Below are 15,042 nucleotides of genomic sequence, written 5' to 3'. Positions count from 1 at the left end.
AGCCCTGACAATCTCTGGCTACAGGGCAGCGGCCTTGAGCTTCTCTAGCTGTGGCATCCTCATCAGTCGAAGGGGGAAAATGACAGCCATCATGTCCCTCTCGCAAGGATCAGTGAAGACCAGCTGAGATAATTTATGTGAAAGGACTGTGAGAACAGCGATACTAAAGAAATGTAAAGAATTAATATTATTGATATGATTAGCTAAATCACTATCCATTATACAGGTCTAAGAACCTCTGTACGTTAAGTCACAAGTTAATGGGGGTTGCCTTAGGATTGTTCGGTGATAAAGAGTAATAATGAGTTTGGTTATTGGCGAGTGGGTCTAATTCGATTAAAAGATCCCAACTGAGGTAGAACAGAGCGTGAGGATGTAAATCAGAAGACCTGTGTTAAAATCCCATTTGTTTCAAGGTTGTTTGGCTGACAGCACAGGAAGGAGGCTCTGAACATAGGTGGTCTGGCTCCCAAGCTCATGTTCTTTACTGTTAGGGTTACGCAGTTGTAAGCATTAAATAAGTAATGTGCCCAACATATCAGTACTCAGTAAATGTCATTTTGTTATTATTGAGCCCCTAGTGTAGGAAATATAGACACTTTATATCTTAGACCTTTCCTTCCCGGAACACACAAACTACTGGGAGAGACAGACGTGTATACTAGACGTGTATACTACTGGTCATGACAGTTAAGGGCCAGTAAAGGTGGGCAAACTGTAACTGAAACCTGAGGAGGGAAAGCATGACTTCTAACTGGAGGATGTCGTTAAGCTGCCAGGTGGCACAGAGGCTGAGCTACCTTCAGGATGGCAGAAGTGGAGGGGATAAAATGACACTTGGGGAAGCAACTGTTGGTGATGATTTTCAGGCAAAATGTTCCCCACTGTAGCAGCTGGCAGCCTGTCCGGCTCACCTTCTCTTGAGAGTACCAAGCAGCACTGGGTCGTATCTGTGTAAATCCTACATGAGGACTGGGGCGTCCGTGTCACAACATTCTTTGCCTCCATTTTAACAAGAGCGGAGAGCCTCTCCTTGAGTTCCTCCCCACCCCAAATGGCCCCTGGGGAGACATAAGCCAGCAGGGACCCCATGTGCTTACATGGCAGTGAACAGCGTCTGCCCCCCTGGGACCAACCAGCTGAGCCATCCAGTTCCTGCAGGAAGGCTGTCTGTGAGATTCCCACGAGGCACATGCAGAAGAGTGGCCTCAAAACCCAAACTCTATTAAAATCAAGACTGACTAATAATGATATATTTTCCATCTGGCTGTTAATTGCACAAAACAGCAAGATTCCAAAGAAATCCAGTTAAACGCTGGGTTTAGTTGCTGTGTCTTTAACTGCTTCCTGTGAACTTTCTCAGTACAGCTCAGGGAGTATATAAATACTTAGGGGTTTGCCTTGTGCTCTCTGTTCTCCTGAGGGTGTCGGGTTGGAATGAAACACTGTAATCTCTTTGTTTCCCTGCTCTTTATTGTAGATGCCATTTACTGGGTTTGTTTGAATAATATTTAACACCTTAAGTCTGTCTGGGTAATTACCAACTTTACCTCAAATGCACGCTCTCAAGGAAATTAAAGATGAAAAGCACTTTGAAATGACTAGTAGAATGAAACACGAAGTATGCCACAAGGCATGGCGGGTTCAATTTCCTGTTGAATTTTAACAGGGTATAAGATTCATTTTCCCACATGTATGGAAAGTAGACCACAAATTCTAAAACGTTATTGGGAGGATTCCAGCGATAGATTGGTGGGTTCAAAACACAGTTCCTGCTTTTTCAGCTGTCATTCACGAAGTAAATAAGGGATATTTGCATCTTTTACACTGCAAGTTATAACATCCTCCAGAAAGAGATTCATCCAAATAAGACTGATCATGAAAAACTAAGTTCTTTCCCTTCCCTCTCTCTTTTTTTTTTTTTTTGCGGGGGGGGGGGGGAGAGGGTTAGTGGTGCTGGAGATATCTATTAGCAGATGTTTTATATTTATTCGGTAAGATCAGGACTAGCTAGTATTGTTAAAAATCCACATGGAACCACAATACCACGGACTGGAAAAAACCAGGTTTCCTTCCCCGAATCAGAATGTTAATGTTATGATACAATGCAATTGTACCTTCCTCATCCGCTTTTCTCCAGCTGTGAAACCACTTCTTTGAACCTCTGTTCCATCTGACTCCCAAAGGTCTTTCCAGATTTTCTGTATCTGTGTTAAGGACGCATAATATCTGAGTGCTCACTTCGGCAGCATAGATACTACAGCCGGCGTGATATGGAGATTAGCATGGCCCCTGCCCAAGGATGGATAGTATCTGACAGCAAATATTTATTTGTAACATACCTCGTTCCACAAAGAATCTAAGACAACTTCCAAAAGGGCACATCTAGCACGGACATTGGTAAATTCTCCACACTCCTCTCCTTGTTCCTTTTTTCCTTGTCCCACAAATAGAATGACCTATCGTATTTTGTATTGCCTCTCTCCTAAGGGCTCTTAATAATCCTTTTAAGCATATAGTTGGATTTCAACAGGTGTCTTCTGAATATAGAGCCTTGATCCAAATGAGTAAATTTAATCAAATTAATCTTAGCATGAGTCGATGAGATATTTTAATTCTAGAATCTAGGTAGTCAGGTTTGATGTACCCTCTGCCCATCTTACTCTTAAGAGAAATTTAGGGGGAAACATTCTAGGTTATCAGAAAGAATATATCTGTGTCTGTATATATTTACACCTACCTCTATGCCTATGAACTCAGTGAGGTAGCGTGTCTTCTTTCCTAAATCCCTTTTTGCAATCATCAAGGATTTAGTAGGTTGAATAGGGCCCTATGCTCTTTTACTTCATACCCAGAATTTACTGAGCCCCGTTAACCAGAATGCCTCCCGGGAGTGGTCACTTTCTCATTCTTTGCTCTGTTAACCATTTCCCCTGATCAGTCCTTTCCCACAGCTCTCTCAGCTTTTCTTCAGGATCCTCGTGTTACATACAATGAATTCCATTCTCCTCTACCTGCCCATGCTGGTCCCACGGCGTGTATGCCTGTGTGGAACGACTGCCAAAGGAGGGAACACACGGGCTGGTGGGTACAAGCCAGATATAAAGAGGACACCAGAAGGCTGGGTGGTGAAGCGCCCACTCTTTTCCTCTCTGCTCTTGCTGAAGTCTGTATAGTGTGATGGAAAGATGACAGGCCTAGGGACCACAAGGGCCGGATCCTGGCTCCACAACTACCTACCATGTGACCTGGGGCCTCTGTTCCCTCATCTGTGAACCAGGGGACTGGACTTGGAGGTCAACTCTGGCTTACCTTGGGAGCCTGCCTTGGGAGATGAGGCCCCACAGGCAGAGCTCCAGGCCTCCTTCCCCTCTTTGCTCGAGCAGCTTTGCTCTGATCAATGTTCTACCTTAGGGTGCTACCCAAGATGTATTCGAGAACGTTACATATGTCTTTTAAACATTATAAAAATACTTGTGAAGTCCTTGCTAGAGGATCTCAGGGTTCCAACTCTGGCACTGTGCATGCCATGGGACTCTGGAATCTGGGGAGAAATGATGTGGGTCCCCAGAGGCTTCTACAAAGAAATGTATATAAGGATTTTTGTTTTAGACTGACCAAAGGCTATAGATATTTTTTGTTATCTAATACTCATGTTTTTTTGATGAGGAAACCAAGTTGTGCAGGTGGTAACATGAATAAACAGGAGCAGAGTTCAGCTCTTCTGACTCTCCCACACTTAATTATTGGTCAACTTAATTATTACAAGGTGGTGAGAAATATAGCATTTTTGGTATCCTTTCCTTGGCAAGATTGAATGTTTTCGCTATCATTTTTTCCCTCGAGTAAAAATTTCTGAGTCCCTTTCTGGCTAGAAGCACCTTTATTTTTTACCCCTTTACGGCTGATTTTCATTTCTCCATACTGTTTCCTGTTCTGGAACATCGGCCTCAGAACAGCAGCCACTGACACAGAATCATCTCTAATGGTTGAAATCTTATAATCCCATTGATATTTTGGTTCAATATGCTTCCTCTGAATTCCAGACTCAACTCTCTGATTGTCTCCTTGGCCTCCCCTCTTTCAGATATCTCAGAGGCAGCTCAGTCTCCACATGTCCAATAGTGACATCATGGTCTTTCCCTCAAAATCTGTCCCTCTTCCAGGCACCCTGCGTCAGTCAATGACTTTGACATGCATGCCATGCTTCAAGCCACAAACCTAGGAGCAACCGAGGAATTCCCTTCTCTCCCCATTACTAACCCCGGGGCTGCTGTAACAGACTAGCCTAGCCTGGGTGACATAAACACGCACGGTTTTTTCTCACAGTTCTGGAGGCAGAAAGTCCACGATCAAGATGATGGTATATCTGGTGTCTGGTAAGAACCCACTTCCCCATTCAAAGATGATGGTTTTGGCTGCATTTTTACACGGCAGAAGGAGCTAGGGAGCGCCGTGGTTTTGTTTGTTTGTTTGTTTTTAAATAAGGGCACTAGTCCTATTTATGAGGACTCCATCCTCATGACCTAATTACCTTCCAGAGGCCCCACAACCTAATACCATCACCTTAAGGATTATTAGGTTTCAACATATGAATTTGGGTGGGGGGACACAAACATTCAGTCTAGAGCACTCTTTAAATGTCTTTGGGTTGGTCCACTAGAGACCAACATAACAGTCTCCGCAGTACCCTCTCTGTAATCTATTTGCTACAGGCAATCAGATGAATCCTCTTCTAATGCAGATATGATTAATTCCTCACCATTACTCGCTGCCTCCCCAACCCTTCCATGGCTTCCCAATGTTCTTAGATGAAGACATTAGGTTCCTCAGGTCTGAAGGTGGGCTTTTCACCATGATTTCTCTCTGCCTCCCAGGCACAGAGTTGGGAATCATTAGTACATAAAATCAGAAGTACGAAAGTCACAGAAATTTGTGGAATGAGTTCAAAAGAAGACTAAAGATGGAAACCCAAGGAATACTAGCATTTAGGTCCTGGGTGGAGGAAGGACACAGAGATGGAAAGCCAAGCTCTTTTCTCAGCATGGACATGTGCATGCAGTTGGGGGACATACTGCTGAGTGCTACATGTCATCGAGAGCCCTGGCTCATTCTCCAGTCATTTGTGAAGAAGTGTGGAATAAGAAGAGGATATGGAGCTGGGATTGAAGAGAGGAGGTAAAAAGAAGGAAGTATTCTTTCTCACTTAACCAAACATAGCAAATACACTTATCAAGATGCACAGAATAATTAAAACATGGGAAGAAACATTCGGAATACAACACAAGTAATTCACTATGCTACTTCATACTGAGTTAATATGGTAGGATAAAACAAAAATGTCTAGGACATGACTCTTGAAATCTGACGGGGTAAAGGCAGTAAACGTAGAAGTTACCTATTTTAATTTTTAGAGTATTTTGTGTTTCACTGATTTCCTAGATTTCTAGAAGCAGCATGTCCACTGGATTACGAATCTGAAGCTCAGAAGTTTGGTTCCTGACTCTCTTACTTAATTAGGTGTGTAGTCAATTTAGTAGACTACTGTGAGGATTGTGTTTGTATCTGCGAATTAGGGTAAGACTGCCCATGCCATCGGAGTTTCACAGTTGGTCCTTCATAAATATCCCCTTCTAAGGTATCATTTCTTCAACAATGACCAAAAAAAAAAAAAAAAAAAGTGAACACACTACCTTAGAGGGTTGTTTTGTTTTAAAATGCTATACTGAAGTTTAAAGATTTTTCACATAATAGCCTGGATAGAGATTCATCAGAGCAGTGCTTCTCAAAGTCTGGCTCGATGGACCCTTACATCAAAATTACCATGGTGACCTGTTAAATATGTACCTTCCTGCTCCTCTTCTCAAACTTCTGATTCAGAATTGTTGGACAGTGGAGCATGGAATCTACATTTTAACAAGACCTCAAGTAATTTTTGGCTTGCTAACATTTAAGAATTGGATTATAGAACCTTATTTTCTTTGCTTAATAAAATTAAAGAAAAAACACCATTTATTGTCATCTCCTATGGGAGCTTAAGATGGTTGATTCACTCTATGAAGTCGGGTTGTTTTATACTTTTCAACTAAAGAATTAAAGATTATTAAAAAGTACTGTTAGAATGCAGGAAAAATGATCCATAGAAAAAGACTAATCTAGATCTGATCATCTCCATACATAATAGCTAGTTACATTAGGCTACTTAAGTTAAAATTGACTAAAATTAAGTAAAATTAAAATTTCAGTTTCTTAGTTGCACTAGCCACATTTCAAGTGGTCCATAGCCACCTGTGACTAGTATTGGATGGTGCTGGATAAATATTTTTATACCACAGGAAGTTCTACTGAATAACACTGATCTCTAGACTACCATTTCTTTACTTGATTCAAATATACTATTTTTTCATTAAAACGTATATTTGATATAAAAGAAATCAGTTTTTTACTTTGCCAGGAAAGAATGCAGAGATGATAGACAGCCCTGCCAGGTTCCTCTGCAACCCTCCCCCTACCAGCAGAAATCCTGAACTAGTTCTCTTTTCCTTGCTGCCTATTTAACCCTTTACCAACTGCATGCTATCATGCAATTTAATGACTTCCAGTAGGCCCCCTTCTCAACTTGCAGAGGAGACACTGTGAAGATGGGGAGGTGCCTCTGGGTAAACCCCCCCTGGACGACTCACAGACAATGAAGGTACAGAGTGAACTTCATTTCACTTTAGTGGACTGTCTGTGCAGTGCTGCGAGCTGCCGTGCTGGGCTCCTGGGAGGACAGAAACCTCCCTGCTCTGCCTCTGGAGCCTTGTTCTCCAGGGGTTCACCTCTCCCCCACCTGCTGGATGCTTTTCCTGTTCACCCTTTCCCTTTCCACTTGTTGGTGAGTGTGGGTTGTATGAGAAGGCGCAGGTATTCTTGGGGGGGTAGAAGTGAAGAGAACAAGAACTGGAGGGGTGGCGCTATTCTAAAAGCTTCTTTGTGGCTATTTTCTATCTCCAGACTTGCTACTAAGGAATTTGGAAAATACCAAAACCAACCAACCAACCAACCAACCAACCAGCCCAAAAAACCGTGAAGAATCCAGCCGCCTCCAAAATCAAGTATAATCCCACCATCCAGAGAAGCTCTGTCAACATTTTGGTGTTTAGTCCGTCTCTGCTCTCTGCGATGCAAATTCAGATCGTACTTTCCATTTCTAAAATATTAAGTTTTTTTTCACTTAATACTATATTATGAAACCTTTACCATTAATAGTCTCTGAAAGCATGGCTTCTTAATACAGATGTCCCATAATCTACCATTCTCTTCATGTTAGAGATTAAAGTTTCCAATTTTTCATTAGAAGTCATGTGACCATATCATGTATATATATTTTTGTGCATCTCTCTGAGTAGGAAAAAAATGCAAAAATACTTATTAGGTAGAAGGGTATTCATGTACTCGATATATTTCCAAAATATCTCTAGGAAGGCTGTAATGATTTGCACTCCCACAGACAGGAAGTATGCGTGTCCCACCTCGCCTCCTCTAAAACCAAGTGTTAGTTTAAAAACATCTATGTTCCTTTGCTAGAAAAAGTAGTATATTAATTGTGGTTTTTCTACATTCCTTAAGTGATGAGTGAGGTTTAACATTTTTCATGCTTCTTGAACATCTCTGCTTTTTCTTTTCTAAACAACATGTCCTTCGCTTACTAAATTGGGGGTATTTTTTCCTTTGCTTTTTGTAGGTTCTTCCAATTGTTTTATGAAGCCTGATTGGGGTTCTCTGATCAAGCCTTGCAAGAGCAAGGACTCCATTTGCTCCCGTGAACGTGCCCCTGGACCACGTCCATTCTGACTCCTCACCCTGTTGAGTTCCATTTTCCATCTCTTTCCCCGGCAAGACCCAGATCTCAAGTGTCAACTCATGGCAGTCTGTTACCCTCAGTGGGATTTTAAATCATCTAATCATTCAATGGAGTACTCATTTATGCTTCATCTCTGCTTATACAATTACAGGCCATAGCCTTCGTCAGAGATAAATGGAGCATCAGCTTGGAAACCGTGGAGTGGCCCAGGAGAGGAGAACCTCAGGCTGTCAGCCTTCCCGGTCTGCCCAGGACTAGCTCCAGAGCCTCGGCACTGTCATCCCCACAAACAGGCTACACTCAAAGACTGGTGACAACTCGAATTAGTCCAACAGATAGACAAATAGTAAGAGAACAAAAATGGGAAATAATAAGGTCTTACTGGAAGACAGAGTTATTTTTAAAAGCCAACAGCTGCAAAAAAAGCCAAGATTGTAAATAAATTGTAAATTAAAAAAAAAAAATCAAAAGTTGACAAAGAGTGTTCACATTTTGTTCAGAAATCTTCTTGAAATCTGAACTTTTCTTGCATCTCTTTGTAAAACTATTTTTCGATTAGGTACTTAGAAACACGAGACAGATTTTTCTAAACATTCTCAGCAAAATGATTTCAGAGTCTGACTTAAAAAGGTGAATCAATAATACATTACCTTTGAAACCAGCAGTGAAATGATTTCTTTTACAGCGTTGTCAATCAAATCATCTATTTTTGAATGGTACTGTTGCTGGAGAGTAAAAGACAAAGATGCGTTAGTTGATGTGGACACAAAACTTTTGTCATAAGTCATAAATGCTTTAAAGCTCCTAGTTATGACATATCGGATTTACTTAAAATGATCATTTTGAACATCAGAAGAACAAAACCTTGAAAACGATCCCCCCAATCAACACTTTTTACATTGTGGCTTGAAAATTTTCCCATGTGCACTGTTGAGTTAAGCAGCTAATGGGGTTATTATGGAGATGAATTGGGTTCTTATTCTTATTCAGGCGGAGGAATGTGAAGGATACTTTTTGTCTTCTCCTCTATAATTAAGGTGGCCGTGTATTTTTCTAAAGGGTTGGTTTAGCCGGAGAAGCAAAAAGACTGGAAAAAGATTTAATTAATACAGCATTTCATGTCTGACAACTCTCATTCATAAGTTATTTTAAATGTGCTCTAGAGATAAAATGAGCTCCCAATTGTTCGCTCTAAAAGGACCGTTTTGTCAGCGCAGGGAGAAGCAGTTTATACAATTCTTACAATATGCTCAAGCAAGGGCAAAATTAAAATTTCATCAACAAAGGTGAATAGATGGTAACAAATTAATAGGCCATAAAAGGTATAATGAAACAGCACTCACTCCCCATAGTTTTATCACTGCTTCCTCATGAAAAAGACGCCTTTAAGTAAATATAAAAAAGATGTATTTAAAATAAACCTGAAAGCCTCCTTTTTTTGCTTTCTTTAGAGAATACGAGAGAGTTGCATTCGTAAATTAGCAGGAGCTTCGGCTTCCGCAGTGTGCGAAGGCACATTCATTTAAACAGTAATTCTTGCTTTAGAAGCATTTATCTGACAGCCGATTGTCCCCAATAGCCACTTCAGAGAAAATGTGACTTGTAAAGACTAACCCTATCTTGATGGTTCAAGGCTTCCTGGAACAGCTAACATAATGCATAGAGTAAAAGTACTCGGGTCAGTATAAACATTAGACCAACTTAACAGCTGCCGGATGAATGGTTTCCTAGGATGTAAGTTTTTGAAAGCGATTTTTCCTTCTGAAAACATGTCTCAAAGTTTCCCCACACAACTTCGGTGTGCTTTGGAATACGCAGGAATGATTCCCCCCATAGGCTCTGACAGTTACAAGTGGCTATCTATCTGCATACATAACACAGGAAGCCTAATCCTGGTGCATGGGAGTTCTCTGCTCTGCGTGTGCGCACGTGGGCTGACAACTGGTCTACAATTAACTGCACACATATGAATGTGGAACTTTCCCAGCATGTATTCCGCCTAGTGAAGGAAATGTGATGTGTCTGTTCTACTGACGGCCTTACTGATTCCCAAACTTCTGCTCCCCAGAGACAACTGGAACAGAAAACACTGAAGGTGGATTTCTATGAGAGTAGGGCTGACTCCTTTGCTTTTAGAACATCTTGACAAGAAGGAAAAGGGGAGACAATAAAGAGAAGCAAGGTAGAAGAGAAAGAGCCTGGAGAATCTGGCTGCTAGGGGAGATAGCTGGAAGGCCCCCCCAACCAGACACAGGTACAAAAAGGTCCCCCGCTCAGACGAAGCTCGACAGCTGACCTGGTGTGAGGAGCCCCCCCTACTCCTCTCTCTTCATATCCTTCTCTCTCCAAAGTTGTGTCTGTGCAGCAGGAGTAAGTGAAATACCAGACCGAGGCTCCTCTTTGGGGTAGAATAGGAAAGAGATACAAACAAGGGATGGGCTTCAAGCTTCTCGCTTCCCTCTGCCCTGGAAAGTGCTATAGAACATACAGGAATCAAGGTGCCCAGACCTCTGAGTGGTTCCATATTCTTAAGTATATACTTGATATGTTCAGTGTTTATCTGTATTTGCCATAGATTTCATTTTTTAAAAGATATTATCTTTTAGTAATCTCTACACTCACTGTGGGGCTTGAACTTACAACCCCAAGATCAAGAGTCGCACGCTCTACTGACTGCGCCAGCCAGGTGCCCCTGCTGTATGTTCATTTTTTAACTCAAGAGTAATCAGATGTCATCAAAAGGCTCTTGGATGTAAAACTGCAGAGCTTCTACGTTTTAAATGTTTAGACTGGATTGATTTGGACACATCTTAAAATCAAGAGATAAGCCACTAAAGAGGTTCCTTAAACTCTTTTTATCAAAAGGCAGGAAAGGCATGAACCCCAGGAGCCATCACATTCTCCTATAATATGCACCTTTAGACGGCTATTTTCTTGGACACCTGATCTAGCCAAAAGCAGTGAGAGGAGAAGGAGGGAGGGAGAAAGGGAGTGGGGAGGGGAACAGGAAAGGAGGAGGAGAGGGGGAGAGAGAGAAACACAAAAAATTAAAAAGGAAGAAAAGTATACTAAACGTATTAGCCAAGGGGCAAACCCAAATAGCAGAAGGTTTGTTAGGTTTTTATAACATGAGATTTTGCTATTGTAAACTTATCTCATTAGCTGGGACTTTCACTAATGTTACAATTGCCGGGAACTTCTGGAATCTGTTCTAGCTACACAGTTGGTAGAGGTGGTCTGGAAGCACTGTGGGTGGGAGTGGGCAGGTGGCCTCAGAATTCATATTTTACATATATATTCTGCAAAGAGAGTAACTCACATATGCCACATAGAGATGATAGAAGGTTAGCTAGAGTTATTCATCAGGGGATCCAGATAGCTTCCAAAGATAAACACGGACACGCCAAAAGAGATCACAGAGAAGAAAAGAATTTATCTGCGTAGACATTTACATTACCTAACCTAAAATTGGTGTATTTTATTTAGATTAACAGACCGAATTTTTTTTTTGTTTTTTTGTTTTTGTTTTTTTTTAAAGATTTTATTTATTTATTCGACAGAGATAGAGACAGCAAGCGAGAGAGGGGACACAAGCTGGGGGAGTGGGAGAGGAAGAAGCAGGCTCATAGCGGAGGAGCCTGATGTGGGGCTCGAACCCAGAACGCCGGGATCACGCCCTGAGCCGAAGGCAGACGCTTAACCGCTGTGCCACCCAGGCGCCCCAACAGACCGAATTTTTGATAAAAATCTGCAAAGTTTTGTCTGCAATAAAAACCTATAAAATTTCTATCAGAATATTTCACGTTGGATCGATACTCCTACGTTACCAGCGCTTTGGCAAATTACAGCCCACTTCTTCAACCAATTCTCCCTACCTCTGCCCTCACAAGTAAAGTGTATGTGCTTCTCCAGCAGATACCTCTGATTTTAGATCAAGAGTAACCTTAAGGAATTCGTACTTCATGGAGCCCAGGGAATTCAGCGATCAGACACAGGTCTGAAATCCCGGTCCCCTTACACTCAGGTACATATCCTCACTTCACCTGACTGTTGTTAATGTAAACACACAGGAATGAAGACTAATCAAATGCCAGTACAGTCCAGCATTCTTAAAAGATTTTGGTCCTTCTCTTGGGAAGAACTTTAAAGGTATGGATCGTCAGTTCTGGAAATGGAAGCATTTTACTGTCATTGAGAACAAATCCTACACAAGGAACCCCCATTAATGTGCTTTCATCTTCACAGGATGGGCCATCGGATGGGGGGCACCGAGGGCAAAGGATTACCTAGGACCCATGCAGTTGGTGGAGAACAATGATTTCTAAACACTTGGTGGTTCTGTGGTCTCAACATCTGTCCCGGAGGAACTGGCCTAAGACTGCTGACTCATTACACACAGCTGTCACATGAGCAGATCATTCGCTCACTAATGACTCCATTAAACACCATTCTGGGCTGCGGTCGAGCACGTTTGTATCATCATGTGCCACGTGAGAGAACAGAATCTTAAGAGCACAGGAGGGGCTGCCTTATGGAAAGGGGGTTGGGAAGGTTTCATCTCAGCAATGACACGTAACCAATTTACTGGAGACTTTGGAGAGGTAATTCCCTAAAATTCAGAAAACTATCCCTACTAGGTTTATCTGTGTAAGCATATATTTTACAAAGTTCCAAATTGTGTAATAATCTAGTTTTTAATTTGTTGCTTACTACAGAATGAGGTCCACTAGCTCACCTCTGCATGTAATGTATTTGCTAATTTGTAACAACGCCAAAACTTATCTCAAGCACAGAGAGGGAAAGCCTGTGCAATTACGTGGGTGTATTTATTGGTGATTAAAAGCAAAGTATAAAATCCTTCTTTTGCACTGAAATTCTTGTTTACCACATTTCATAGTTGCTAATGGGTTTTACACCTGCACATTTTGAACTATATTAATCGTGTGAAAGTTATGGGGAACTAATTGTCTCTGATGAGAAGGCACAGATGCAAATATAATGAACAGTAGCAGATTACTTTTCAAAGCCATCTACCTGTTAATATAAAGAACCATTTGACAATGCAACAATGTTTTGTCATCTGTGTGTGTGCCTGTTTTTCTTTTGAGGTACTCGAGAGAGTTGTTTCTTCCAGGGGAGGATTTTTAAAGTGGTGACAACAAATCAGTCTGTTCATTCAACAACTATTTACTAAGTGCCTATTACGTGTCAGGTACTGCCATGTATGTTAAAATAAAAGCAGGTGGATAAATCCAGTATCAATGGGAAGAGGTAAGATGATTCTATAAACCTGATGAGAAATGGATGGACTTATGGAGGGACTTAAGACAATATTTCTGAGTACACCATCAAAGGCTTACATCTGGGTATTGAAAAACATGAAAAGGTAGAGAGATGAGCCATTGATATCCAAGCCAGCTACTTCCTCATTCAGATGATTAGAGGTAATAAATCATGTTGTAGGTATTCAGAGAATGATAATTATTGAACATTCTATAACATATATCAGTTACTTAATATATCTGTAAGGTTGTACGCTAAGGTGTTAGAAATACATCTTTTCCCCTTGAATTGCTCAAAGAACGAAATAGGTGTGCATGTGCATGAATTATGGCCAAATAGCTAATGTCTATAGCTGGGTTAAATAAGTATGACATTCACAAATAGTGGGCCCTCTCATCCTCTTTCAGAGCTCCCTTAGCCCTTCTGCTTGGATGAGAATTGTCAGCCCTGTAGAGTCACCCTGAGTTTGACTCCTAGGTGGCAACTGTAAGACTTTTAAGATTTAACATAACTATGCAGCACAAAAACATTGTAACTTATCAAAACACACATATAAGACACAGAGATATAATATCTAGTCAATTTTGTATGCATGAAAATTTTCCTATCATGTTCCTCTGAGGTTCTGGGTGGTAATTCAAGACAACCTTGTGTGGGGGAGAAGAAAGTCTCCTGACACACAGGCCTGCCTCTTTCCTGCCTCTGATAATGGTTACTTCCCAGGCCGTGAGTGGGAAGAAAGACTATCACTGGTGGGCATGTACCTTATTGAAATCCACAATTGGGTTCTTCTGCATGAAGTGACCTTAGGAATGGTCTACTGGTCCTCAAATTTAGAGGTACCCTGATATATACATGTCATCCAAAGTTCCAAATTTTTCTAGTATCAGTGAAAGTATGTACTATAGATAATATGCACCTTGAAAATATTAATAATCGTTCTGCTTCTGAATTTATTTAGAATTTTGTTTAAAGGAAGGTAAATTCATTTTGTTTTAAATAAATTTTTAAAAAAGATTTTATTTATTTATTTGACAGAGATACAGCCAGCGAGAGAGGGAACACAAGCAGGGGGAGTGGGAGAGGAAGAAGCAGGCTCGTAGTGGAGGAGCCTGATGTGGGGCTCGATCCCACAACGCCGGGATCACGCCCTGAGCCGAAGGCAGACGCTCAAGGACTGCACCACTCAGGCGCCCCTAAATAATTTTATCCTTAAAAAAATCTAAGAGCAGTTTGTAGGTCCTACAGCCTAACAGGGAAGAAACATTCCCCCTGACATTATTTAGGGCATAAGTTATTTATATGTGTTTTAATATGTCTCTGGGTATTGCTATGTAATAATAACCTGTTAGCACTATACACATACACGGAAAACATAAACCTGAAAATGGAATTAATTATATTAATTTGAAAAGATGAAAATAAAAAGGGTACATTTACACAAATAATAATACAAATGAAAGTGTGCTTTTACAAAAAAAAAAAAAAAAAAAAGAGAGAGAGACTTACCCATTGACTACCAAACTGGATCATGCCATGGAGAAAAAAAAAAGACGATGAAGAAGAACATAAGGGAAGAGTAAAGAAATGATGAAAAAGTAATTACAATGAGAAAAGTGGCAACAAACTGTCAACTTAAACAGATAATCTAAGAAAAACAGACCCATCTTCACCCACTCACCACTCTCAACAAAAACACAACATGGGGTAAAATAAGCTGTGTTTGTAAATATAGAACCAAACAAAACATGAATCAACGTAAAAAAATGGGACATTTATTTAAAAAAAAGTCTAATTTTTTTTAGTACGTTTCTTCTTGATTTTTAAAACACGGAAACTTTCATGTAAAGAAAAATATTTCATATGCTATTTTCTGTGCCTTGTTTTTTGAATGCAAACTTTGGAATCTCTAG

General features: G+C 40.8%; 1 protein-coding gene across 3 annotated transcripts in view; it reads right to left on the bottom strand.

Moving 5' to 3' along the window:
- The window catches only part of CADPS2 (calcium dependent secretion activator 2), a 528,567-nt gene that overhangs the window by 40,922 nt on the left and 472,603 nt on the right, over positions 1–15,042 (bottom strand). For 2 of the 3 annotated variants that reach the window (XM_040644062.1, XM_040644064.1), the window contains one exon: positions 8,497–8,571. In XM_040644062.1, coding sequence (XP_040499996.1) covers positions 8,497–8,571 — 75 coding nt within the window. Of the gene's footprint in view, positions 1–8,496; positions 8,572–14,638; positions 14,654–15,042 lie in introns of all 3 variants that reach the window. The other variant, XM_040644063.1, reaches the window with a different exon arrangement.

This window comes from Ursus maritimus, unplaced genomic scaffold (genome assembly GCF_017311325.1).
Source record: "Ursus maritimus isolate PB19 unplaced genomic scaffold, ASM1731132v1 scaffold_3, whole genome shotgun sequence".
NCBI lineage: Eukaryota > Metazoa > Chordata > Mammalia > Carnivora > Ursidae > Ursus > Ursus maritimus.
Note: the sequence above shows the minus strand (reverse complement) of the source record. Positions and strands in the feature narration are given on the sequence as shown.